The sequence below is a fragment of the Ascoidea rubescens genome (genome assembly GCF_001661345.1).
Source record: "Ascoidea rubescens DSM 1968 unplaced genomic scaffold ASCRUscaffold_6, whole genome shotgun sequence".
NCBI classification, from domain to species: domain Eukaryota; kingdom Fungi; phylum Ascomycota; class Saccharomycetes; order Ascoideales; family Ascoideaceae; genus Ascoidea; species Ascoidea rubescens.
In genome coordinates, this window is record NW_017962918.1 from 530659 (window position 1) to 554240 (window position 23582).

Consider the following 23582-nt stretch of genomic DNA (forward strand, 5'->3'; position numbering starts at 1 on the left):
CAATGCTAATTTGAAAGACCTGAAACATTCTTATTTCAACAAAACAGGGACCCATCAGACTAATTATTAATATCAATGGCAAAATTTGCATCTAAAACAACTCGTTTTCAGTGCCATGGATTTTCAAGAAAAAAAAATCAAAAGAAAGAAAAAAAAACAATTGGGAAAAGACAAGACAAAAATAATCTGTGTTATCTCATTTATTTTAAAGCAAACCAATTGTCTAAAGTTCTCTACAATTTCTATATGTTGCCTATCTCTTCAAATTCTCCAAACTTTTTAGATAGCTAACATTACTTATAAATTAAAGCACGCATCCCTTTGTGAATATCCAAAGGCTGCTATTAATATACATTTGTATTGCCGTTGGTTTTCAGTGCAGCTAATAATGAATTTGCTACTGTTGGGGTAAAACGGAAAATGTATGATACTTTGATGAAACCATTCGCTATTTAAGCCAGCCTCTAGGAAAGCAAAGTCCCAATTGAGGAAATTTGTTCAAAATTTCTGATTTTTGAAAATTGTGATTATAGAAAGTTGAAAATTGAAAATATTTAAAATTTTAGAAATTCTAAAATGGCCAAGTTTGAGTTTCGAATTTCCGCTTTCCATTTCGTTTTCATTCATTCGTATTGCTCTTGAATTGAACAAAAACCTCTTGTCGACGACCTGGAATACACTCAAGCTAAAACATGTGAAACCGAGTAACATCAACAATTTCACTATCAAAATGCTTTGCTCGCCGAATAAAATTTTCAGACAGACAGTATTTTTGGTAAATTGTTCTGGCGATAATGTCAGCTGATTTTGCTCGAGAAAAGGCAGCAACGAAAGGTAGCCAACTTTAAATTTGATTGCCGAATGGAAGCTGTGTGCATGCAACACGCAGCGGAGTGGACTTTGAAGATTTTTATATGCATTAATATGCTGGAGCATTTTCATTTGTACACAGATCAGCTGACTCTATTGTTCCCGTTTTCCTTGAAGAAGCAGACTTCAAACATTGTAATTTCCCTGCAAAACTTAATTCGAGTTTTCCAAAAATCAAGAATTCCACAAGGACTGGAAACAGGAAAGATCTTCAATAAATGGCGAATTCTCTAATCGGGAATCAAGAAATTTTAAAACCATGAAAAAGGCTCAAACTCGAATATTCACAGAATATTGTAGTATTGCTCTCTCGACGCTAAACACCTCTCTAAAGCCCTCCAGAAATTTTTTTGCCAATTGTTGTAATAATTTTCTTTATTTGAGAAAAATTTCGTTATATTGGAATTTAGAATTTGAATATGAAAATAAAAATGGAAATGAATCGGCAAACCTTATCCTAATGCGCACTTAAATTGTCTGTTAACAGGAATACAAAACAAGATATATAATTGCAACTTCTAGCATTCTTTGATTGTGAACTGGCAAAGTGGGTAAAAATATTACTGGTGATTCATCGTACAAGCAGAAGGAAAAAATTGCAAAAATTTCCCTTCCTGTTGACTGCAACTGTTTTCCGTTGCCACTGAGGGCGTCAGTCGCGTTGTTACGCCTCCGTCGGCGGTTCAACGGAAAATCATTTCCTCTTTGTCTGTTTCCACGGCGTAACTATCGCCGCCGTAAGCCGTTTGGTGACATTTACATAGCGATGTCCGTACATGGGTAGCCACGGGCCATCTGCGGTATTGGAAATTTTTCAGCAAGCTTTGAAATAGTAATTTCTTAAGATTGGTATTGGAACCAGTATTGGCACTGTTATTTGTTTGAACAATTGCAGATTCAAGGTGGCTAAACGAATCTTGCACAGAACAATAGACGAATAAAGATCAAAGATGGATAGAATTCAGACTGAGAGATTGAACCAAAAGGAGATTGATATCCAAATAAAAAAGGAACTAGAAAAAACCGAAGATAATTCTTCCGAAGATTCGATTTATTATTATGATATAGATCAATTGTATTACTTTATAAAATCCTTTAACGAATTGGGAAATGTCAATCGGTTGAACAAAACTGTTATAGAAGAGTTTAACGATGAAAATACAACCGAAAAAAAATCTGTAATGCCTTTTAAAAATTCAATTGCAATTTCAAATTCATTTACAAGAGAGTATAACGATAGATATGACAACTTATTGTTCAAGCTTGATTTAATTTCAACAAGAAATTTTGATTCATTTGAAATGGTGGACATTGATTTGAAAAGATTTTCTGAAATTAATAACAAACCAATGACTAATGCATCTGAATTTTTGGGAATCTACATTGAAGATCCAGACAATCACTTGAATTTAAGTATATCATGCTTACAACCATTTAGAGATTTTGATTCATTAAAATCAAATGAACAACTCAATTCAAAGATTGCTGAATTGAAAGAAAGATTACAATGCATGAGATTTTTGGGCACGAAATTGATTATTGTGTGTTTAAACTGTTTAGACAATGACAATTGTATTAAAAACGATGAAAATGTTATAAAAGACTTGAAATTGCTAAGTGAGACTGTCTCTGATTTTGATAAAGACTTTAAAATTGCAATTGAAATATTAAGTTGGAGTTCATATGTTCAAACTCTTGATCATTTATTAAAGATTGTTAATAAAGTTGATAGGAAAAATCTAGGGATATGTTTTGATTCATTTCACTATTTATGCGAATTTAAGAAGAACAATACAGAAGGTCAATTTAATTTAGAAATCTTGGATCAAATTATAGTTGATGGAAGATTGTTTTTTGTTCAATTGTCTGATTCATTGAACATAAAATTTAATTATAATAACATTGAAAATTTTTTATACTATTCAAGAAATTTTAGAGTTTTACCTTTTCAGGGAGATTATTCAGAAGAATTGGTTTCAATAATTCAAAAATTGCTCTTATATAGACTTCATGAGAATGGAATTGAATTGTCATTAGAGTGTTTCAATCCATATAATATTAATTTTAATGAGTCAATTGTTTCATTAAATTATTTACAATTATTTACTATAGACAACGTTAAAAGGGACGATATTAAAATCGATAAGGTATTTGTGAACCAAAAACTTGGACAAATTCAATTTTTTGTTGAAAATAATCAAACGATGATTGACATTGTTAAGAAGGCGTTTTTTTTAGGATATGATATTATAGAGACTATTGAAGAATTGAATCTCAAGTTCATCTACAACGATGGGAAAAGACACAAACGATTGGTAGAGGATGGGGATGGTAAAAAGACATTTGAGGTTTGCATTGATAAGTTTTATTCATTAAAGCTTCTTCTTTTCACAGTTTTCAACATGGAGGTGATTCGTAAGAACAATGGGTGTTATGAAATGGGATACGGATCTGATGTGAAAATTGAGTTGAAGATCCAGGATTATGGGTTGACGGTTAGTTCCTGTTTCAGTCAAACCAGTGAGGTGGATCTGAAAATGAAAATTGAAAATAGAAATGAAATTGAAAATGAAAATTGAAAATTGAAATCGAATAAACTCAAATCAGATTTAATAAACCCGAATACGATTAAATACGATTGTGGGCGTGATAATAGTGATAGATATTCGAAATACAGTTTTTTTTGGTTGCTATATTTTTTTTGTGTTATTAATTTTTTTTGCATTTAATTTTATTTTATTTTCTTGCTTTATTCAAATTGTGAATTAGTAGAACAATATGGATGAAAACGATCTTAAGAATATAGAGAACATTAATCGTGTAAATAATATTATTGATAAAGAATTGGGAGTTTTCACGTTCAATCCCGAGAGTAGTAGCAAGATTAAGAACCAGATATTGGGAGATTTGAATGAATTGAACAAGTTCCAAGAGTTGATTGATAAAAGAGATGAGAGTATAAGAAACTTGAATGTGTATATTCATAGAATAGCAGAAAGGGTTCAAAATCAGAATGTTTCCAGCGAACAAGAGATATTGACCAGTTTGTTGAGTCATTTGACTAGTCATTTCAGTAATAATAATAATAATAATAATAATGGTAATGGTAATGACGCTAATGGCGTTAATGGTGTTAATAGAAAAATAATGGTAGAGAAAAAAGTGGATGAGATTGATAATTACGAGGAATCAATTAGATACATCAATGAGAAATTGATTAATAATAGGGAATTTATTAAATTTATTCGAAAGTTGTATGAAAAACAAGAGTTTTTGGAGAAGAAGTATTATAATGAAATGAACAAGTTGATTAGCAAGAAAATAGTCAAGTTTAAGGATTTGAATTATCTCAATGAAGAGATCAAGTTGCGGTTTATTGAGGATATTAATAGTAATATTTATAATAAGCTAGTTCGGGAGACGTATGAAAGTAATCAAGAGTTAGTGAAGGAGATTCATTTGGAGTTGAACGTGAAGAGGATACCGTTGTTTTGTTTAAAGAGACAATTGTTTTATAAAAACTTACTTGAAGATCGAAAAAAAGTTATAAATTATTTATATGAGAGATTAATAGACTAGAAATAGATTTTCATCATCATTATCATTGAGCCTGTTATTAATATCATATCGGTTTTCGATATCTGACTGATCAGAGCTATCAGAATCCTCAGAGGAGGCAGAATCATCAGAACTTATAGAGCCATCGTTTTGATCTGAATCGTTAGGATCAATAACAACACCCAAGGACAATTCTCTGGCTTTTCTTTCGATGATGTTTTTGAAGGAGACAGGCAAAGATTCAACAACTAGGTTAGGAGGTTTCCCGTAAACATAGGAAAATGGGGGAATAATGAACTTGTCAGGTATACAGGAGTTTTTCTTTATTACAACGTTGTCGTAGACTATTGATAGGTTGCCAATGTAGCAGTTCTTCTCAATCAAGACACGATTGCCGATATTGATGCTCTTCACAACACAGTTTTTGGAGATGATGGTGAAGGAACCGATCTTGGAGGTTCCATGGACCTTGACTATCTTTGGCAGCAGCAGCAGAGCAGCATCAGGAGGAGCAGCAGCATCGACTCGTTTGGCTTTGGTCTTGGTTCTTTTGAAGCCTATGATGGGAGGCCATATCTCGGAGCTGGGGCCTATGAGAGAGTGTTTTCCTATCTGGATGGAGATCTTGTTGGAGGCAGAATTCAATCGCACGTCGCCATTGAGGGAAACAGAGGCAGCAATGGTGGTGTTGCCAGCAAGCAAGATGTTGGTGGCTCCTAGAATGACTGCTTTTCTGGAGATTCGATTACCTGAGGTTGTTTCTATCCATTCCATGCTCTGGTAGTGGTGGTTCAGTTGATTCAGCTGCTTGGATATTTTTAGGTCGCATCACCCTCTGCTGACGCACAGAATCCCCGCAATAGTGGGACAGACACATACCGGATCCTCGCGGACTCGCGGGAGCACTGTTTGGAAGTTATAACACGTGTGAAAAACCTTCATCAACGGGACGTTAGCTGGACATCCTTCGAATAGCTGTCAACTTTGGGCTTGCTGGCCGTATTTGTTCTGTTTTTCTTCGCTGTTAGAAGTTCCAGCTCTTGTTTTCAAGTGCTGCTTCTGCTTCTCGTTCCTGTATAAATATCTGCTCCAAGTCCATTGGTTGGTGTTTCTGCTTTTTGACTGTTACTTCCATCGTCGACATCTGTTCTGCCATTGTCTTGCTTTTGTCCTGTTACTCTGCTGCTGCTGTTGTTCTCTCTTCTTGGCTTCAATTGTCAGTTCCAATACGTTGTACCTCGCTGCTCTCTTTCCTCCCTCTCAGACATGACTGATAAACTCTTCAGGCTTGAATGCGGTAAGTCCCAAACATTTCAGTGAGACTATCTTCTCGTCGCCAATTACTAACATTTACCAACGTTCTTTTTCTTTCCAAGGCTTCCAAAACTATGACTGGGGAAAACTAGGTCAAGAATCTGCTGTTGCTCAGTTCATCTCAAACTCAAATCCGGAAATTGAAATCTCTTCAACCACTCCCTACGCCGAGCTATGGATGGGCACTCATCCAACAAAACCATCCTTCAACTACAACACCTCAAACAAGCTAATCGACATCATAAGCTCAGACCCTGAAAGATATCTAGGCTCTCATATAGCCAAAAGCTTTAATAACGACCTACCTTTTTTGTTCAAAGTTCTTTCAATCGAAAAGGTCCTCTCAATCCAAGCCCATCCCGACAAAAACCTAGCTAAATTACTCAACCAAAATGACCCCAAGAACTATCCCGACAACAACCATAAACCTGAGATGGCCATCGCTTTGACTAAATTCGAAGGCTTTTGTGGGTTCAAACCATTGACCGAAATCCATTACTACATCTCAAACATCCCCGAATTGTTGAATTTAATAGGCGGCTCGGAATCTTTAAACTACTTTAACCAAAACATCCAATTCAACAGCAACTCTCCAATTAACAAAAAAATCTTGAAACTCTTATTCAGTAACTTGATGAACTCAAACCAAAACGACATCTCTCTCAATTCAACAAACCTAATCAAAAGAGTCCAATCAAACCCAGAAATCTTCCAGAAATTCGATCCAGATCTACCAATCCTAATCAAAACTCTCAACAAACAATTCCCAAACGACATTGGCCTATTCTGTGGCTGTCTACTACTAAACTACTGCAAATTAAACCCAGGCGAAGCCATCTTCCTAAAAGCAAAAGACCCCCATGCCTACATCTCGGGTAACATTCTTGAATGCATGGCTAGCAGTGACAACGTTATCAGAGCAGGCTTCACTCCCAAATTTAAAGACGTCAACGTCTTGGTTAATAACTTGACCTATAACTATGATTCCGTTGAAAATCAAAAATTAAAACCAATCTTAAACAATAATAACAGATTAATATTAAATTCAAATGAAAATGAAAATGAAAATGAAAATAACTCTCTCAAACTATATAATCCTCCAATCGAGGAATTCGAAGTCCTAGAAATCAATTTATCTCATCCAAACCATTCCCTAAACTTTAAAAAATTTAACGGCCCAAGTATCTTAATCACAACTGAAGGCTCAGGTTTTATTAAAAATCTCGAATCCAATCAACAATTCACTTGTAATGCTGGCTATATTTATTTCATTTCAGCTAATTTAGAAATTCAATTAATTTCAAATTCTTCCAATTTTACAAGTTATCGTGCCTTTTGCGAATAATTAATTCGATATATTTTCATCCATGTTTTAATTAATGAACAATTACTGGTAATTTTCTTCCTATTTTATTGCTAATTATTTTACTCTTTTATTTCTAATGTTTTATACCTCACATTTATCTCCTTTCCTTTCCTTTCCTTTCCTTTCCTTTCCTTTCCTTTTTAATTGCTTTCTTCTCACACCTTCAATTTGCCTTGTTATTCTTACTTGTATTAGAATGTTATATATAGATCAATAGAATATAATTTTTAATATAATTTAAATCCAATCTTCCTCATTGCACACTGTTCCTTTTTTTCCATTTTTCCATTTTACCTCGGATCTGGTTACTCGTCAATTGGTATATATTCATCTTTTTATCCCACTGCATTTTCTTGTAATCGTCTCCATACTTTTCATATAAAGACTTCAACCAGCTAGATTCTCGTTCAGACTCACGTCTTTCAACTTTAATCACGGGTCTGGAAGCATACTCCTCCAATTCTTTTATAAAAGAGGCGTTATTACTTGAATGTACAATCTTGATTTGATTCATTTTATTATCACCATCATCACTATCATCATTCACCTTCTTCTTCCCATGTACAACTCTAATCACTTGGTTTGTTTTCTTATCCCTTATAATTCTCGCTTCGCCTTCTGGTATCTCATTTTCATCAATTTCTTCCTCATTATTGCCACTCATATTCACATCATTCATCCCGTTATTTATTAAATCTTCCAATTCCTTGTTCATTTCAATCTCAATCTCATTTTCTAAATCATCGGTATTCAAATCCAAACTATTCAAATTTTTCTGTTTCTGCAAAAAATCATCATCCTCATAAAACGGTTTGATTATTTTCTCTTTTCCTCCTGTAGCTTTCTTTAATTTCGACGTCAATCCTAGCTTTCTATAATTTTGAATCAACGTTAATTTGGGATCCCAGTTTTTACTTATTAATATATTCGAACTAGCAGGAATTCTACGGTGTTTATCTTTAGTCTTTCTTGTTGTTCTTGAAACGGATGAATGTTTGCTTCTTCTTTTTCTGACTGATACCATTCTGAAAATTATATTATTGTATTATTGTATTGTATTCTATTTCTTTATCAATTTGCCGATAATGGTCTTTGATGAAATGTTATTTTGAAATTTTTTTTTTGTTTGGATTTTTTTTTTAGTGAAATATCCGGAAAGAAAAATAAAAAATAAAAACCAGCCTCCAAGCTGAGTATCCGTAGATAACGGATTAATCCTGATTACTCACTTAACGGATTATGTAACACACGGCTGACTAACTGTTGACTCAGATTCATCCAAACATTTTTTTGTTTCTGAAAACGGATTTCAAAAGGAAATTAATACGAAAGTTTTGAAAATTGTTTTGTTTTGCTCTCCAAAAATTGAAATTTCCACCGGGTAACGGAATTTTAATGGAAAATTAAAAATTTTTTGTAATTCAACTACAAAAATTTTTTTTTTTTTCCACCATTCGATGAAAAAAAAAAATTAGGTCTTGCTATAAAAGAAAAAAAAAGGAAAAAATTAATTGTTTTGAAGAAAAAAAACAATAAAAAAAACAAATTTCAAGATAAATATCTAAATAAAATCAAAACATCAAAAAGATAATAAGATAAGAATTACTAAATAAATTGGTAAAAAAAAAATTAATATCTGAAAAAATTGAAACCAAACCAAAAAAAAAAAAAATATCCCGTCTTAATTAACCCTTAATATAAATTCACTTCGATTAATAAATAAATAAAAATGTCAAGTTCTGCCGCTGTTGAAGGTACTAAAACCCAATCCAAACCAGTTCAAGTTACTGAAGAAGAGAAAAAAGTTGAAGTTAAAAGCTCTCCAAGTGGTGAAAGTTCCAATAGTACCAATGAAAGCAATGAAGGTAGTGGAGATAAAAGAGTCCAATTAACACCAGAAGAACAACAAGAAATTGATTCTCGTAGTGTTTATGTTGGAAACGTTGACTATTCATCTACTCCAGAACAATTGGAAGAATTTTTCCATAACTGTGGTGTTATTAACCGTATCACCATTTTGTATAACAAATACACAGGATATCCAAGAGGTTATGCTTACATTGAATTTGCTAAGAAAGAAAGCGTCCCCAAAGCTCTTGACTTGGCTGATCAAGAGTTTAGAGGCAGAAAATTAATTGTTAGTGAAAAGAGAACCAATGTTCCCGGATATGCAAGAAGAAGAGGTGGGTATAATAATGCAAGTAATTCTAATCCAAACAATAATGGGGGATACAGAAGAGGTAACTACCGTGGTAATTACCGTGGAAGAGGGATTCTCAGAGGAGGATATCGTGGTAGAAGTACTTACAGAGGAAGAGGTCGTGGTAGAGGTGGCTACAGACAAAACAGAGGACTAGAACACAATGATGATTCTGAAGCTAATGACAATTCTGGATCAGGAAATGAAGAGGTTACTCATCAAAATTAATTCAATTAAGTTTGACTTATGTTGATTTAGTATAATCAAGTATTGAGTTATATGATATGGTATAATACATTATGAGGTTATATTAGATATCTAAGTAAATTGATTTTATATTGAATTTCATTTTGTTTTTCTTTAAATTATCATTATTAATCAAAAAAAAAAAATAATCACACAATAAAAAAACAAAAAAAAAACAACCAATTCACCTCCTACTCTTCCTCTTTTTTTTTTTACCAATTTATTTCTTTTCTCTTATCCACTCCCCCCTTTTTTTTTTTCCTTTTGATTTTTTTTTTTTTTTTTAAATTTGTTATGATAAAATGTTCTTGTTACGATATGTTCTATTACATTATTATAATTTGTTATAATCTATTTTTTGTTTGTTATTTTATTAATGAGATTAGCGGTATTTGCTTTTATTATTCTACTTGATGTGAGATCAAAACATTAGATTTTAAATCTTCCAATTTTCAAACCTTCAAACCTTCAAGATACTTCAATACTTATATCCTCTACCTCTTGACCACACCTAGTATCAGATTTAGCTTGAAAGCAATGAAAAATTATGGAGAATTAGTTTTTATGTATTTTCAATTTATTATAATAGGGGGTTAATTTCAGAATAAAACTTTAGGTGTTTTCAAATGATTTTGAATGTTTGGAAATATTTTTTTTAAATCGAATAGGATGCATTAGCTTGTTTTTTCTTATTTAATTTGTTCTTGAAACACACTTGTTATAATAGACCAGTCCAGTTAGGTAAATATGTTTTCAAATCAGTATATAAATAGCTATCAATCGAGTAATACAGAGCAGTAATTGTAAACAGAACTCATCGCAGCATACCAAAACATAGACCCAACAATCGCCAACAATAGCTGAAGCAAAAACAGCACCGATGCTGCCAAATCGGGCTGGTCGACGAACAGACTCCACTAAATTCCACAGATTCTGCTGCTCGCTCTGCTTTGAGGAAGCATCTTTGGGTCCAGGTCGGAACCAGCAATCTGGCTCCGCAGTGTCATGCATAGACATGCACACAAGCACACTGCGTGACGGCTACAGCCTATCCGGGCCGACGCCCCCCCCCCCCGCGGACCGCACTGCCTTCGTGGCGGTCATTTGCTAGAGCCATGGGAGTGTCAGCACCGCAGGGCCTCATGCGTGCAGCTGCGGGTGTCCAGTGCTGCGGGAAAAACCAACAGCTGGGGACGTGCCAAGTTTAGCTCAGAGCCACCATCTTCTTCTCCAGTTCTGGAGAGACGTATATATAGCTGTGCTTTCTTCTTTTTCCCCTAATCATTCTCCAGACATAAATCCTCTGTTGTTGCTTTGTGCATATATTCTTTCAACAACTCTCTACTGCTTGTTTCTGACAACTACTTCCTACTCCCTATTCCCAATGTCTGGCTATCCCAATTACGGCAACGGCTATAATCCACCACCTTATCCTCCTTCCAATGCTCCTCCTTATCCTCCTCAGGGCGCTGGATACGGCTCCTATGGTGCTCCAGTTGGTTCTCCAACTGGCCAGCTGTATCCTCCTCCTCCACCTCAATCTCGTGGCTATCCTCCTTCACCTCAATCCCGTGGCTATCCTCCTTCACCTCAATCCCGTGGCTATCCTCCTTCACCTCAAGCTCGCTCTTATCCTCCTCCTCCACAAGCCTATCCTTCTTACTCAGGCCAATATCCATCTCATAACGCCTATTCTTTACCCCCACAACATCAACAAAGATATCAACAACCCACTTCACATTCTCAGCCTTACCCTCAATACCCTCCTGTGAATGATCCCGTTTTCGATTTCATAGAAGCCAAGAATCCTCCAAGAATTCCCACAAGAGAAATCGCATTTAGTAGCAGGCTCAGCCGTGACTACAAATACAAATACTCAAATTGCGAGGGTAAAAGAAAGGCATTACTAATTGGTATAAATTACTACAACACCAAATTTAAACTCAACGGATGTATCAACGATGTTAAAAACTTGCAAAACTTTTTATTGAAACACGGCTATAAAAAAGATGACATGGTTATCCTTACTGATGATAATGATCCAAGCTCAAGATCTTTCCCATCAAGAAGAAACATCATCGATGCAATGAAATGGTTAGTCAGCGACAGTAAAGAAAACGACTCTCTATTTTTCCATTTCTCTGGTCACGGTTCTCAGATCGAAGATCAAGATGGTGATGAATTGGATGGTTTTGATGAAACCATCTGCCCATACGATTTCGAATCAAATGGTCAAATCTCTGATGACGAATTGCATGAGATCATGGTCAGACCATTACCAGAAGGTTGTAGATTGACTGCCCTCTTTGATTGCTGTCACTCCGGTTCTATGTTAGATCTACCTTACACTTACAACACAAAGGGTGTATTAAAAGAACCAAATTTAATGAACGAGTTAGGTCAAGGTTTACTACCAATCTTCGGCAGCTATGCCAAAGGTGATAAAGAAAAAGCTTTAAAATCGGTTTTTAAATTGGTGAAAAATGCTGTTACTATAACTAATAACGCTGGTGCAATTGAAAAAACAAAGAAAACAAAAACTTCTCCTGCAGATGTTATTATGTTAAGTGGTTGTAAAGACGATCAAACTAGTGCTGATGCCCACATTGGAGGTGAAGCAACAGGTGCCATGTCTTATGCGTTTATTCAGGTCATGAATACTGGTAAAAAACAATCCTATTTAACTTTATTGCAAAACACAAGAAAGGTTTTAGAAGCAAAATACAGTCAAAAGCCTCAGTTAAGTGCTAGTCACCCAATTGACACTAATCTTGAATTCATCTTTTAAATAATTCCATTGGCTGTTTTTCCCACATTTAATATTATAATCATAACTGTTTTCTCAACTGTTATTAATCATAATCATTATAAAATTTATCTCATCTCATATTTTTTTCATGAATCCGATTTCAATACTGTTTGATTTCCTCTTTAAATCATATTTGATTCCCTTTCTGATTGTTCTTTAAGTTTTAGTTTTAGTTTCTGTTTTATTCTTCTTTTTATTAGTAGTCGTACTTTTTTATTCTAATGTTTCTCTGCACGTATATAAAAACCAACTAATACAACCACATTTAACCTCTCGACAAAATCGGTCTGTCTAACATTTTCTCTCGAGTTCTTTCTCTGATAGTTACATATAGTCTCGAGCCAAAACTGAATCGTCTGCTTTGTAACCACTTTCCAACTTAAAAACCGGCTTTTTTTCCTTTTCGGCTTTCTCCTTTTCCATTTACCCACGTGCTGTTTTCGGCCGGCGATTTTTGCTGTTTTTTGCTACCACACAGAAACTGCTGCTTTGAGAAATACCTCATTGGGCAATAATGATTAACCTCGCGCGTTTTTTCCGCTTCGGGCGTGTTTTCTGCGGTTCGGCTGTAGGTAAACGCAGAGCTTATCAGTGCTTGTTCGAGCGTAGTCATATTGTGCAGACAGTGTAGGTAAATACCACGTGATTACATTATGTTCTTACTGCCAAACTGCGCTTTTCGTCCTGTTATATATTGCGATATCACAGGGCCAGAGATTTTTCACTTGAACCTTAATTCTTTTTCTTTATCTTGATCTGTTTGGACTTGTTTTGTTTTTGGGTTAGAACTCGAAAATAATGATTCCATGAGGTTGAAATTTACCCAAATCTTTCTCATCTCTTTCTCATCTCTTTTCCACAATATAAATCTCAAATCGCTCAAATGACACTTTCTTCTGGTTCTGTTTTCTCTTATTTATATATTATATTCTAATTGTTTGTTATTTCAATTTAATCGTCTTATTCTCTTCCAATCTTTCTCACTTATTTGCCCTTTATTTTTCTCTTTCTTTTTTTTCTTCTCAAAATGTCCAGAGCTATTGCCTCAACTAACGTCGTTGTTGATGATGAACTTATCAATGCGACGATAATTTATTCTATTGAATCTGGCAAGATCATCAGCATTATTAAAAACAAAATCCTCTCAAAGGACGATAAAATTTTGAAATTATACAACATTTCCCCCAGTAATTACAGAATTTTATCTCCTTTGGTTATTCTACCAGGCCTAGTTGACTCTCATGTTCATCTCAACGAACCAGGCAGAACTCATTGGGAAGGCTTTGAAACTGGCACTCAAGCTGCTGCCTCTGGTGGTGTTACAACCGTTATTGATATGCCCTTAAATGCTATCCCACCAACCACCACAATCGAAAATTTCTTAATCAAGATCAATGCATCAAAGAATAAAACTTGGGTTGATGTGGGTTTTTATGGTGGTTTAATCCCAGATAATTTAGACCATCTAGTTCCTTTAATCAACATGGGTGTAAGAGGATTCAAAGGATTTCTAATAGATTCAGGTGTCGATGAATTTCCTGCCATAGACCCAAATTACATCGACAAGGCCTTAGATTTAGTTAAAGAGCATAAAACAATCTTGATGTTTCATGCTGAAATGCAACCAAAAGATAATCTTCCACTAGTAGATCATAATAACAATATTCCAATAAATAATCATGAAAATATTCCAATTTTCAGTTTGGATAAAGATTCAACTGATTCAACTAGCTCAACCAACTCAAATAACTCAACCAGCTCAACTAGTTCAACTAGTTCAAGTAGCTTAAATGATCTAAATCAAATAATTGCCACAAGTAACAAAAACAAAATGGAAAATCTAGCTCAAGAACTCAATGACTTGAACATTGGTGTATCCTCCTCATTTATCAACCATGCCCCATCAAATGTACTAAACTTGTTCAAAGATAATACTGATGAATTAAAAACTTACACCAATACTTCAAAAACACAAATCTCCTTAAACCAAGTCAATTCTACCAAACATTTGTCTGAAAAACAAATAAAAGCATTGTCTTCTTCTCCAATCTTAGCCGCTGCTGAACCAAGATTAATCGATCCATCTGATTCCCCATTATTAAAGGCAACTGAAAAAAACTCAATTTTAAAGGATATCGATCCAACAGCTTATGAATCCTTTTTGGCATCAAGACCAGACTCTTTTGAAACAACTGCAATCGCTGAAATCATCAATTGCTCAACTAAAAATCCTTCTGTACCTGTTCATATTGTTCATTTAGCTACTCATCAAGCTATTCCTCTCATCAAAATCGCCAAAAATTCAGGTCTCAAATTAACAACCGAGACCTGTTTCCACTATTTGTCCCTAAGTTCTGAAAAGATTCCAAATTGTGGCACTCATTTCAAATGTTGTCCTCCAATTAGATCTGAATCCAACAGAAAATTGTTGTGGAATGCTCTAAGAGATGATATCATAACGTCAATTGTTTCAGATCACTCTCCTTGCGTCCCTGAATTAAAGGGTCTTTCAAAGGGTGATTTCTTTGCTGCTTGGGGTGGTATTGCTTCTGTTGGTCTTGGGTTACCAATCCTATACACTGAAGGTTTGAAGCTAACCCCCCCCTTGAAATTCACTGAAATCGTTAAATGGACTTGTCAAAATACTGCAAAACAAGTTGGTTTGAGTCACCAAAAGGGCTCTATTAAAATAGGCTATGATGCTGACTTTGCTATCTTTGATCCATCTGTTAAATACAAATTGAAAAATAAAAACATGTACTTCAAAAACAAACTAACTGCTTATGATGGCTTTGAATTGTTTGGTGTAGTGGTTGAAACTATAGTTAGAGGTAATAGTGTCTTTGCTCTTGGTAAAGGTCACAGCAAAAAACCAATGGGCAAACTTCTCCTTGAACCAAGAACATATTAATTGTTTAAAAACTACCAGCTGTGTTTTTATTTTCATTGTTTTATCTTTTTGACATTTCTGTTCATCTTCATTTACATTTTACATTTCTATTCTCTTCTTATTCTTTTTTTGATATATATTTACATATTTGGCATTCATTTAACTCTTTATATTAGCGCTATCAAGTATTATTAACTTAAACTATGTGACTCTTATAATAAATCTTAATTAACTATTAACTATCTATTCAGGAAAACTAAAAATAAATGGCCATGATATCAAAAAAATAAAAAAAGAAATAAAGACAACAAATAAAACTTACCTGTATTATTTTCTCAATACTAAAAAAAACTATCAATTAAATTAAAAAAAACAAAAAACAACCATGCAATGACAAAAATAAAAACAAAATTGTAATAAATAAATATAAAAAACCAAAAAAAAAAAAGTTATTTAACGCATTTAACAATCATTATGAACAACTTTTGTTGATAACTTCATAAAATTTTATGTATTAAAAAATCAAACTGTGTAAATTCAGCCAGTTAGACATTGTAAGTGTTGTGTAAAACTTGTTGAGATTCAAAATCTAATCGGCTTAATAATGTGTTCCATTCGTTTCCTAGCATATCGCGATAACCAGCTAATAATTTATGGAATATATTCCCCAATTCTTCTCCAGGTTGAGAGTAAGTTGTAATACAATCTATAAATATAGCTAAATTGGAATTCCCTTGAGGAGAGTTTCCAAATCCTGTTGGATTCAATGATATTATGTTGCAGATTCCTTTAAATGACGACTCTTTCTCACTGTTTTCTTCCAAATATTTCATATGAGTGGTCCATTCTAAAATAAAGCTTGATAAAAATGGGGCAAATGCTGATGGACAACAAATACCAATTCTACCAATGGTAATAGCAGCATTTTCTAAAACAGTTGTTTGAACTTGATTTGATTTTAATAGAGACAATAATAATGGAACCAATTGATCCAAATAAGGTTTCAATTCTTCTTCATTTAATTTCAATGCCATTTCACCTAAAGACCATGTTGCATTATTACATACAGCATTTGATAATGCATTTCTTTGAACAATTTCTTTCCCAATTAAACTTATTAATGAATTTAAATATGGAAAGACAATTGGTCTAAACACAAATATAGCTAAATCACCCAAAAGAGCATAAGCGGATTGTCTAACTTCATTGATGGGGTTTTCAAAACAAATTAAAAGCAATTCCATCAAGTTAGTTTCGGGATTATCCAATTTCTGTTGTTGAATTAAATCAGCTGAATGAGATCCTAGTCCTTGAATTAAGCCATCAATTAAATCCATTGCCGTAACCATAAAGTCAGATTCTGGCAATTCAATTCTTGGGTCGTTTTGAGATAACCGATCGATTTTTATGCAATTTAACAAGATTTTAATTGATCGTTGATAAACAGGAAGAGCAAAAGGAGCAAAAGCTTCACCTAAAGTTGCTGCAACAGACGAAAGACATTCTAATAAGGGCCATAATCCTTTATCTTCATCATCCAATTCTTCCCATTTTTTCAATAAGGGTGGTAATAAAGTATTATAATATTCGGGTTTTTCAGTCAAATGGTATCCTATTTTATCAACAAAAGTTTGAACAGCATCATATAGAATAACTAAATTTTTGCGTTGGTATTGTTCAAAACATTGAGTGAAAAACTTTAATAAAGGTTCAGCTAATTGAAATACAAAAGACAAATCTGCGTTTGTAATAAAATTAGCAATTGCAGTGCAAGCACTCTCTTGAACGATTTTTTTCTTATCTAAACCACAAGCCATAATAGCTTGAAAAGTTGGTAAGAAGTAGCTAGCAAATTGGCCGTTTTTATGAACTTCTGAGCAAATCCAGGTTGAATAACGAGATAAAGTCCAGCAACTGATCTGTCTTACAGAAGAGTTCAAATCTTGCAAAGTGTCAACTAAATAGGGTATCAAAGCAGGTAGCTCATGGTTGGAGTGTTCGATCGCAGCTTCCTTGATTGCACCAAAGGCCAAAATGGCAGCTTCACGAATTGGCCATTCATTTGAGGTAAGTCTTTCTTTCAAAATTGGTAAAGTTATTTTTAATACAGATTCAGCCATACAATTAGCTAAGAGATCTAAAGTTGCAGCAGCACATTTCCTTAGAGTCCAGTTTGAGCTGAGCTGATCATCTTCATCATCAATTCCTTCATCATCATCGTCATCGTCATCATAATCATCATAGTATCCTTCGTCCTCAGTATCATCGCCGTCAAAAGTCGCTTGAGATCTATTGCCGTTGGCCTGTTTATGAGTTTTATTCCTGGCATTTAATGGTTTAATATCTTCGTCTTTATCTTGAACATTTGAGTCATTATTAGAATCTAGAGCTTGTAAGTCCAAAATTTCGTCTGGAGAGTAAACCATTTTTGCTAGTAAAATTGGCAACATATTGGGCAAAAATGGTTCAATGACTGCAGGGGGTAAAGAAGAAGTTGCTAGACATAATAAAAATTCACAGGCTTCCAATGAAACATCGTAGTTAGAATCGTTTATAGTATGAAGACAGTAGTTGGTCACACCTTCTAAATGTGGAGATAAAATATCAGGTCTTGAGTCTAAAATCAAAGAGAAAGCAGAACAAACATTTTTTCGAATATTTGAATCACTCTGTGATGCCAAATTGAACAATTTGGATAAATATAATTCCAAATGATTGGAGACTGAAGAGTTTCCTAATAATACAAATTGATTGATACATGAAATGGAGTCAGCCCTGACTTTATTTGAAGAAGAACTTAATAGAGAAAGCACTCTTGGGATGATAAAATCCAAGGGAATCTCGTTTGTGTTTTTCATAGGTTTCTCTAAAATAGTTGCAGAATCTTCACAAATTTTTAAAAAAGCAGAGATTGAATTTTCTTGAACGTAAATAGGTTGGTTGTTGGAAGGATCAGCCAAATTTAACAAGTCTATGAGCACCTGTGGCCAATTGTTGATGGTCAATATGGAGAACAATGCAGTTATGACATTACCAGTGATGTTTTTGATAAGAGTGATGTTCACAAACAAACCTTTCAATATTGTTTTCTTGATATAGTCAAAAAAATCCAGCGATTTTGAGTCCAAGTAATTTCTCTTTAGGAAATTGTTCTTTAGTAACAAACCGGCGCCAGCCCTGACCTCAATCGAAGACACTTCGTCTTCCACTAAGATGTGAACCAAGTAGTTGTCAAAGTCCCGGTCAAGCTGGGCTTGTTTGAGTGCTTCATTAGCAAGAGATCTTTCGCTGCTGTTTTTTGATAGTGAACCTGCAAGGATTTTCCTTAGTTGGTCTAGAGAAGATGGGTTAATTAGCCAATTTGCCATCTTGCAGTGAGATGTTATGTCGACAGAAGGATTTCTGAGAAAAAGTAGCTGAGCAGAGAGAGTTAAATAGATCTGCTGCAAATTGCAAAGCTATCTGGTAGAGAATCAAGCCCAAACAGACAGATATCAGACACAAATTAGGTCAAAACAAATTGAGTGTAAAACGAGCAAAATGAAATAAAAACACTGAAAAAAAATTGAATCAGGTCAAAAAAAAAATTCAAGGTTTGGGGCACGTGAAAAAATGCTGTTTTTACTGTTTTTGCTGTTTTTGCTGAGGAAGAAGAAACAAAAGGTGTGTTTGAAAGAGAAAACAAAAAACAATGCATTTTTGAACTGGCCAGAGTTCGACGAGAATTGGAGACAAAAACCAGCCAAGTTTAGCTATAAAGTTAAATAAATGAAGGAACTGAAGAAAAAGAACTAGAAGAAGCAAATCAGCAGAATAAGAAAAAACTATCACTGAAATCCTATTCTTCGTAGCGTCCAACAACACAGATAAATTAAGTAAAAAACAAACAAAAACACTTATATAAACTAGAAAAACAATATCAAAAATCAAAAGCAATAACGTAGTTGAGAAAAATTAATTGTATATACTTTTTATAATTTTTTTATGGAACAAAAACATAAAAACAACAATAAAAAACAATAAACAACAATAAAAAAAGATAGATTGATTAGTACAGTGAAATATAATAATGTATTCGATGCATGGAGAAGAATAGGTTTGGAACCACATTGGGCTTGAGGAATAACCTAAAGTAAATAGATTGAGTAAAATAAGACAAAGTAAATTAAATTGAATGGGAAAATATTGCTGCCTTTAAGTTACAGTCGCTTGATAACTTTTAAGTTAATAATTTTCAATAATCATTCTTTTCAAAATCTCAATTTTAGCAGCTATCGAATCAGCTTTATTGAATAACGGTGTGTATAATTCGTTTATTTCCGGATGATAATCTCTGACTTGGTGAGATGAAAGACAATTGAATTCGTTAAAACTATCATTTTCGCTTGTTAGGCTATTTGATCCAGCTACGTTGCTTTGATAAATATTTCCATGAGAGATATCATTGTCGTTAAACGATGTGTTGGTCGACGACGTATTCGTAACTGTTGATGTTGAATAAAGTTTCTTGATATATTTATCGTTGTTATCACCATTTATAACATTATCGTCTTTAACGTCGTCATCTTTACTTAAATCCAAATCATCAAACGAATCATCCTTAATTTTCAGATTTCCTAGTTTTTTCAAATATGTTGAATTTTCCAAATAGTTATCCATTTCTTTATTATTCAAGTCATTATCCCCATCAAATGAGGTACTTGTTCCAGGTGTGATTTGACTTTCAACCTCATCATTATCTTCATCATCCACAATAGAGTTATCTGACGAAACAGATTTGCGTGTTGATAAATTTCGGGCTGTATCATTAAGATGTGAGCTAACTGATACTGAGTTATTGGGGTTATTTTTATCTTTATTATGAAACAACTCATGCTCTGTTTCGACATTGAATGAATTGACTGATGGCAAATCATCCTTCCCTTTGTTTTGAAATGGGTGATGCATGATACCAGTTTTATCAAATTCGTCATCAAAACTGTGGTTGTTATTGATATTAATATTTTTATTGTTACTATTGCCATTAGCGACACCAGCAATATTATATGTTCTATCTCTCTCCTCTGTGTTGTAAGGAAATTTGAACGACAGAAATTGATGATTCGAGTCATCTGATGCCTTTCTTGTATTGATATAGCTATTATTATTAATAACATTGAGATTGTTAATATTATTAGTATTGTTAATACTATTGATGCTGTTATTGTTGGTGCTGTTATTATTATCATTAATGATTGTGCCATTAATTGAATTTGCATTAAGATCGTTATCGTAAATAATTGTATTATTCTCCATTGTACTAATTGAAACTGTAGTTAAATCCTCGTTTGAATCTTCATGATGTATTGTGATAGGAGATGATAGTTTATTTCTTTGAATGTCCTTGGCTGTAATGTTCTCAAAATCTTCATTGCTATCGTTCCCAATTTTGATTCTTTTATTACTATTGATAGTATTGTTGTGATTATTTTGGTTATTGAAATTGATATTTAGACCGTTACTGTTACTGTTGTGACTGTATACACTTTCTTCATAATTTCCTTGCATCATGGCATCATGGATATTCATTTGGGCTACTGACAAAGGTAGGTTACCTTTATTAGTGGTAGTACTAGTGGTAGTGCTAGTGGTGGAATTAGTATTGGTGTGATTGATATTATTATTGTTATTATTATTATTGTTATTGCTATTACTATTGTAGTTATTGTAATTGACATTTACATCTCTGCTTAAAGAATATCTATTAAAAGAGTTTAAAGGTGGAGTTGAACTTAAGACATCGTTTGAATATTCCGACGAAGAAGGAGAATATTCACCGATAGAATAGGAACTGGCAGATTCTAAAGTTTTAATACTAGCAGTTATCGAATTTGTTCTTTTGCCAAAGGGTGTAGGAGCGGTTAATAAGGAAGAGCTACTTCTGAAGTTCTTATTGACGTTGTTATTACTGGCACCATTGACATTTGGAGTGCTGTTGTTATTGTTACTGTTGTTGTTTGAATTGTTGTTATTCATTATGGGAGTACTAATTGGATTTGACAGTGAATGAGTTATTTTAGTTGAATTGGAGGAGGAATTTAGTATGTTATTAAGGTTATTATTTGAGTTTGAAGAGTTGATAAAGCTACTTAAATTTTTATTTGGGCTAGTGTTTATGTTATTTGAATTATTTGAAATGTTGTTTGGGTTATTGTTGTGATTTGGTGAATTGACTTTATCAAGGTTTAGGTCGTAATAAATTGATGAGGATCTATTATATAGGGAAAGTTCGTCGTCTGAGATTGAAATTAGACTTGATCTATTGTTGTTGTTGTCGTAATCAATTATGGTTGAGTTTGTGCTGTTTAATATTGTTTTATTCTTTTGGTTATCATGAAGAGAGTTATTTTCAGTTTGAGATTCGTTATTTGTATCCTTTGGAGGAACTGGTGGCGGAGTGTTGTCTGGTGAAGTATCTTTAAGATTTTGATTATCATTATTGGAGGGTTTTTTTCTATTTTTTGATGTTTTAGGAACGTTTAATGGAGTTATTTCATTGTTTTCGTTATAATTGTACAAGTCTGAATTTCTGTTATTACTCTGGTTTAATAGATCCAGTATAGCTTTTTCGGTTTCAGATTCGTTATCAATTTCGGTTTCGATTTCGGTTTCGGTTTCGATTTCGGTTTCAATTTCAGTTTCAGTTTCAGTTTCAGATTTGTTGTTGTTTGAAGTATTATTTTGAATTGAATTGTTTGATAGATTTAAATGAGATACTGGGGAGTCAGTTAGGTTTAATTTTTTAGGCTGATTTTCAGTTGGTTTTAGAGATATGTCATCAGTCAGAAGGAAATTTGAATTTATTTCATTGTCATTGTCATTGTCATTGTTGTTGTTGCTGTTGTTGTTTTTATGATTGTCATGCTGATTGAGAAAGTTATTTTCTTGTTTTTTTTCTTGTTGATCACCTTCACCTTCATCTTCGTAGTCATCGTCATAATCATCATATTCTTGTTCAGATGAGGAATATGAAGACCAATCGATATCGCTTGTGGAATAGGTTACGTGATCGGAAAAGACTACTGATTTTGAGTTATTGTTATTGTTATTTGGATTCAAAGCATTTGAGTTTTTCTTTGAGGATAGTTTTGAGGACAATTTTAAGGATTTTTTTGAGGATGATTTTCTGGATAGGGAGAGTAGAGATCTTGATTTCTTTTTTTCTTCTTTTGCTTTTCGTTCAATTTCTTCATTTTTCCAGCAGTTCAAACGTGCTAATCTTTCAGTGGGAGTCTCCAAACATTCAGCAGGAGCAAAACCTATTTTGCTGTCTTCCACTCGTTCGACTAGCCACCAGTAGGAGTCGTCGTCGTTTAGTAGTATGACTGGATCATCGTACTTTAGGTCGCACTGGGCTTCGTCAGGGCCAGAAAAGTCGTATAGGGCGTATAGTCTTTCAGGATGTAGTTCTCTTGGAGGAGATTTAGGAGGGTCAGGGGGCAAGTCGTCAATTAAGAGGTCTTCTTCAAATGGGTCATTTTCGTCATAACCGTAATCTTCATTATCAGACTCAATATTATTATTATTATTATTATTATTATTATTATTATTATTATTATTATTATTATTATTATTACTATTACTATTACTATTACTATTACTATTGTTATTATTGTTGTTGCTACTATTAGTATACTGATTATTGTAGGGGCTGTTGTTGTTGTAGTGGCTGTTATTGTAAGGGTTGTTATTGTTATTGTTATTGGGTTGGCTATTGAAATCGTTTTCGTTATTGATAGGTTGTCTTGGGTGTATTATGACACTATCGTCTGAGTTAATTGAGGTTGATTTTTTGTGGACGATATTGGCATTGTTATTGTTAGCAGGAACGGTATTGTGATTAGCGTTGGCGTGATTGTTTGGGGTGTTGATGATGCTGATGTTTATATTGTTGTTGTTGGATCTGGATCTGGAGGACAATAAGGACAAGAGCTGCTCAGTCTTTTTGTTGTTTGATTCGTTGTTGAGCGTAGAGACAGATCTTCGTAGGTTCAAGATTGAGGGGGCCATTGTGGATGAAAAGGAAGAGCCCTGAGAGGTGAGCAGGAGTGTGCTATGCTCTTTCTAGCTGGTCTGTGGTTGTTGGGGGTTGTTTGGTGCTGTTTGATAAAGATTTGGGTTGACCAACGTAGTGATCTCCTGAAGGGTGTTGGAGAGCAAGTATCGAGCAGAGTGAAATGTGAAATAGTGAAATAGTGAAATAGTGGAATAGTGAAATAGGCGAAATAATTAGAGTCGCAGCAAGAGAAAGAAAAGCAGGGCAGTAAATACGGCAGCAGATACAGCCGCA

At 33.9% G+C, this 23582-nt stretch overlaps 10 protein-coding genes across 10 annotated transcripts; 6 read left to right on the top strand and 4 right to left on the bottom strand.

Moving 5' to 3' along the window:
* Positions 1-1656: 1656 nt before the first annotated feature.
* ASCRUDRAFT_146111 (uncharacterized protein) lies at positions 1657-3549 on the top strand. Its single transcript, XM_020189229.1, has one exon. The coding sequence runs from the start codon at positions 1821-1823 to the stop codon at positions 3447-3449; it is 1629 nt and encodes a 542-aa protein (XP_020047394.1). The 5' UTR covers positions 1657-1820; the 3' UTR covers positions 3450-3549.
* A 99-nt stretch (positions 3550-3648) lies between these two features.
* On the top strand, positions 3649-4388 carry ASCRUDRAFT_70311 (uncharacterized protein; the record flags this gene model as incomplete). Its single annotated transcript, XM_020191776.1, has 2 exons — positions 3649-4300; positions 4336-4388. The coding sequence occupies 2 exons, from the start codon at positions 3649-3651 to the stop codon at positions 4386-4388; spliced, it is 705 nt and encodes a 234-aa protein (XP_020047395.1).
* A 229-nt stretch (positions 4389-4617) lies between these two features.
* Positions 4618-5202, bottom strand: ASCRUDRAFT_28018 (uncharacterized protein; the record flags this gene model as incomplete). Its single annotated transcript, XM_020190030.1, has 2 exons — positions 4618-4896; positions 4954-5202. Coding segments are annotated over 2 exons (528 nt in total), but the record flags the coding sequence as incomplete, so codon positions are not given.
* Positions 5203-5694: 492 nt separating this feature from the next.
* On the top strand, positions 5695-7087 carry PMI40 (mannose-6-phosphate isomerase PMI40; the record flags this gene model as incomplete). Its single annotated transcript, XM_020194543.1, has 2 exons — positions 5695-5725; positions 5805-7087. The coding sequence occupies 2 exons, from the start codon at positions 5695-5697 to the stop codon at positions 7085-7087; spliced, it is 1314 nt and encodes a 437-aa protein (XP_020047397.1).
* Positions 7088-7361: 274 nt separating this feature from the next.
* Positions 7362-8132, bottom strand: NOP16 (Nop16p; the record flags this gene model as incomplete). The annotated part of the gene is made up of 2 exons (XM_020190569.1): positions 7362-7804; positions 7871-8132. 2 exons carry the CDS (start codon positions 8130-8132, stop codon positions 7362-7364), a joined length of 705 nt encoding a protein of 234 aa, XP_020047398.1.
* A 468-nt stretch (positions 8133-8600) lies between these two features.
* On the top strand, positions 8601-9731 carry ASCRUDRAFT_75821 (polyadenylate-binding protein; the record flags this gene model as incomplete). Its single annotated transcript, XM_020193226.1, has 1 exon — positions 8601-9731. A coding segment is annotated over exon 1 (683 nt), but the record flags the coding sequence as incomplete, so codon positions are not given.
* Positions 9732-10938: 1207 nt separating this feature from the next.
* ASCRUDRAFT_80852 (uncharacterized protein) lies at positions 10939-12342 on the top strand (the record flags this gene model as incomplete). The annotated part of the gene is made up of 1 exon (XM_020194544.1): positions 10939-12342. One exon carries the CDS (start codon positions 10939-10941, stop codon positions 12340-12342), a length of 1404 nt encoding a protein of 467 aa, XP_020047400.1.
* A 1048-nt stretch (positions 12343-13390) lies between these two features.
* DAL1 (allantoinase) lies at positions 13391-15274 on the top strand (the record flags this gene model as incomplete). Its single annotated transcript, XM_020190553.1, has 2 exons — positions 13391-14063; positions 14208-15274. The coding sequence occupies 2 exons, from the start codon at positions 13391-13393 to the stop codon at positions 15272-15274; spliced, it is 1740 nt and encodes a 579-aa protein (XP_020047401.1).
* Positions 15275-15712: 438 nt separating this feature from the next.
* Positions 15713-18841, bottom strand: KAP104 (Kap104p). Its single transcript, XM_020193227.1, has one exon. The coding sequence runs from the start codon at positions 18619-18621 to the stop codon at positions 15799-15801; it is 2823 nt and encodes a 940-aa protein (XP_020047402.1). The 5' UTR covers positions 18622-18841; the 3' UTR covers positions 15713-15798.
* Positions 18842-19477: 636 nt separating this feature from the next.
* Positions 19478-23302, bottom strand: BUD14 (protein phosphatase regulator BUD14; the record flags this gene model as incomplete). The annotated part of the gene is made up of 1 exon (XM_020194505.1): positions 19478-23302. One exon carries the CDS (start codon positions 23300-23302, stop codon positions 19478-19480), a length of 3825 nt encoding a protein of 1274 aa, XP_020047403.1.
* Positions 23303-23582: the final 280 nt, after the last annotated feature.

Bases quoted from the DNA above. Each gene is read 5' to 3' on its own strand.
- ASCRUDRAFT_146111 (XM_020189229.1), top strand. From the start codon at position 1,821: ATGGATAGAATTCAGACTGAGAGATTGAACCAAAAGGAGATTGATATC.
- KAP104 (XM_020193227.1), bottom strand. From the start codon at position 18,621: ATGGCAAATTGGCTAATTAACCCATCTTCTCTAGACCAACTAAGGAAA.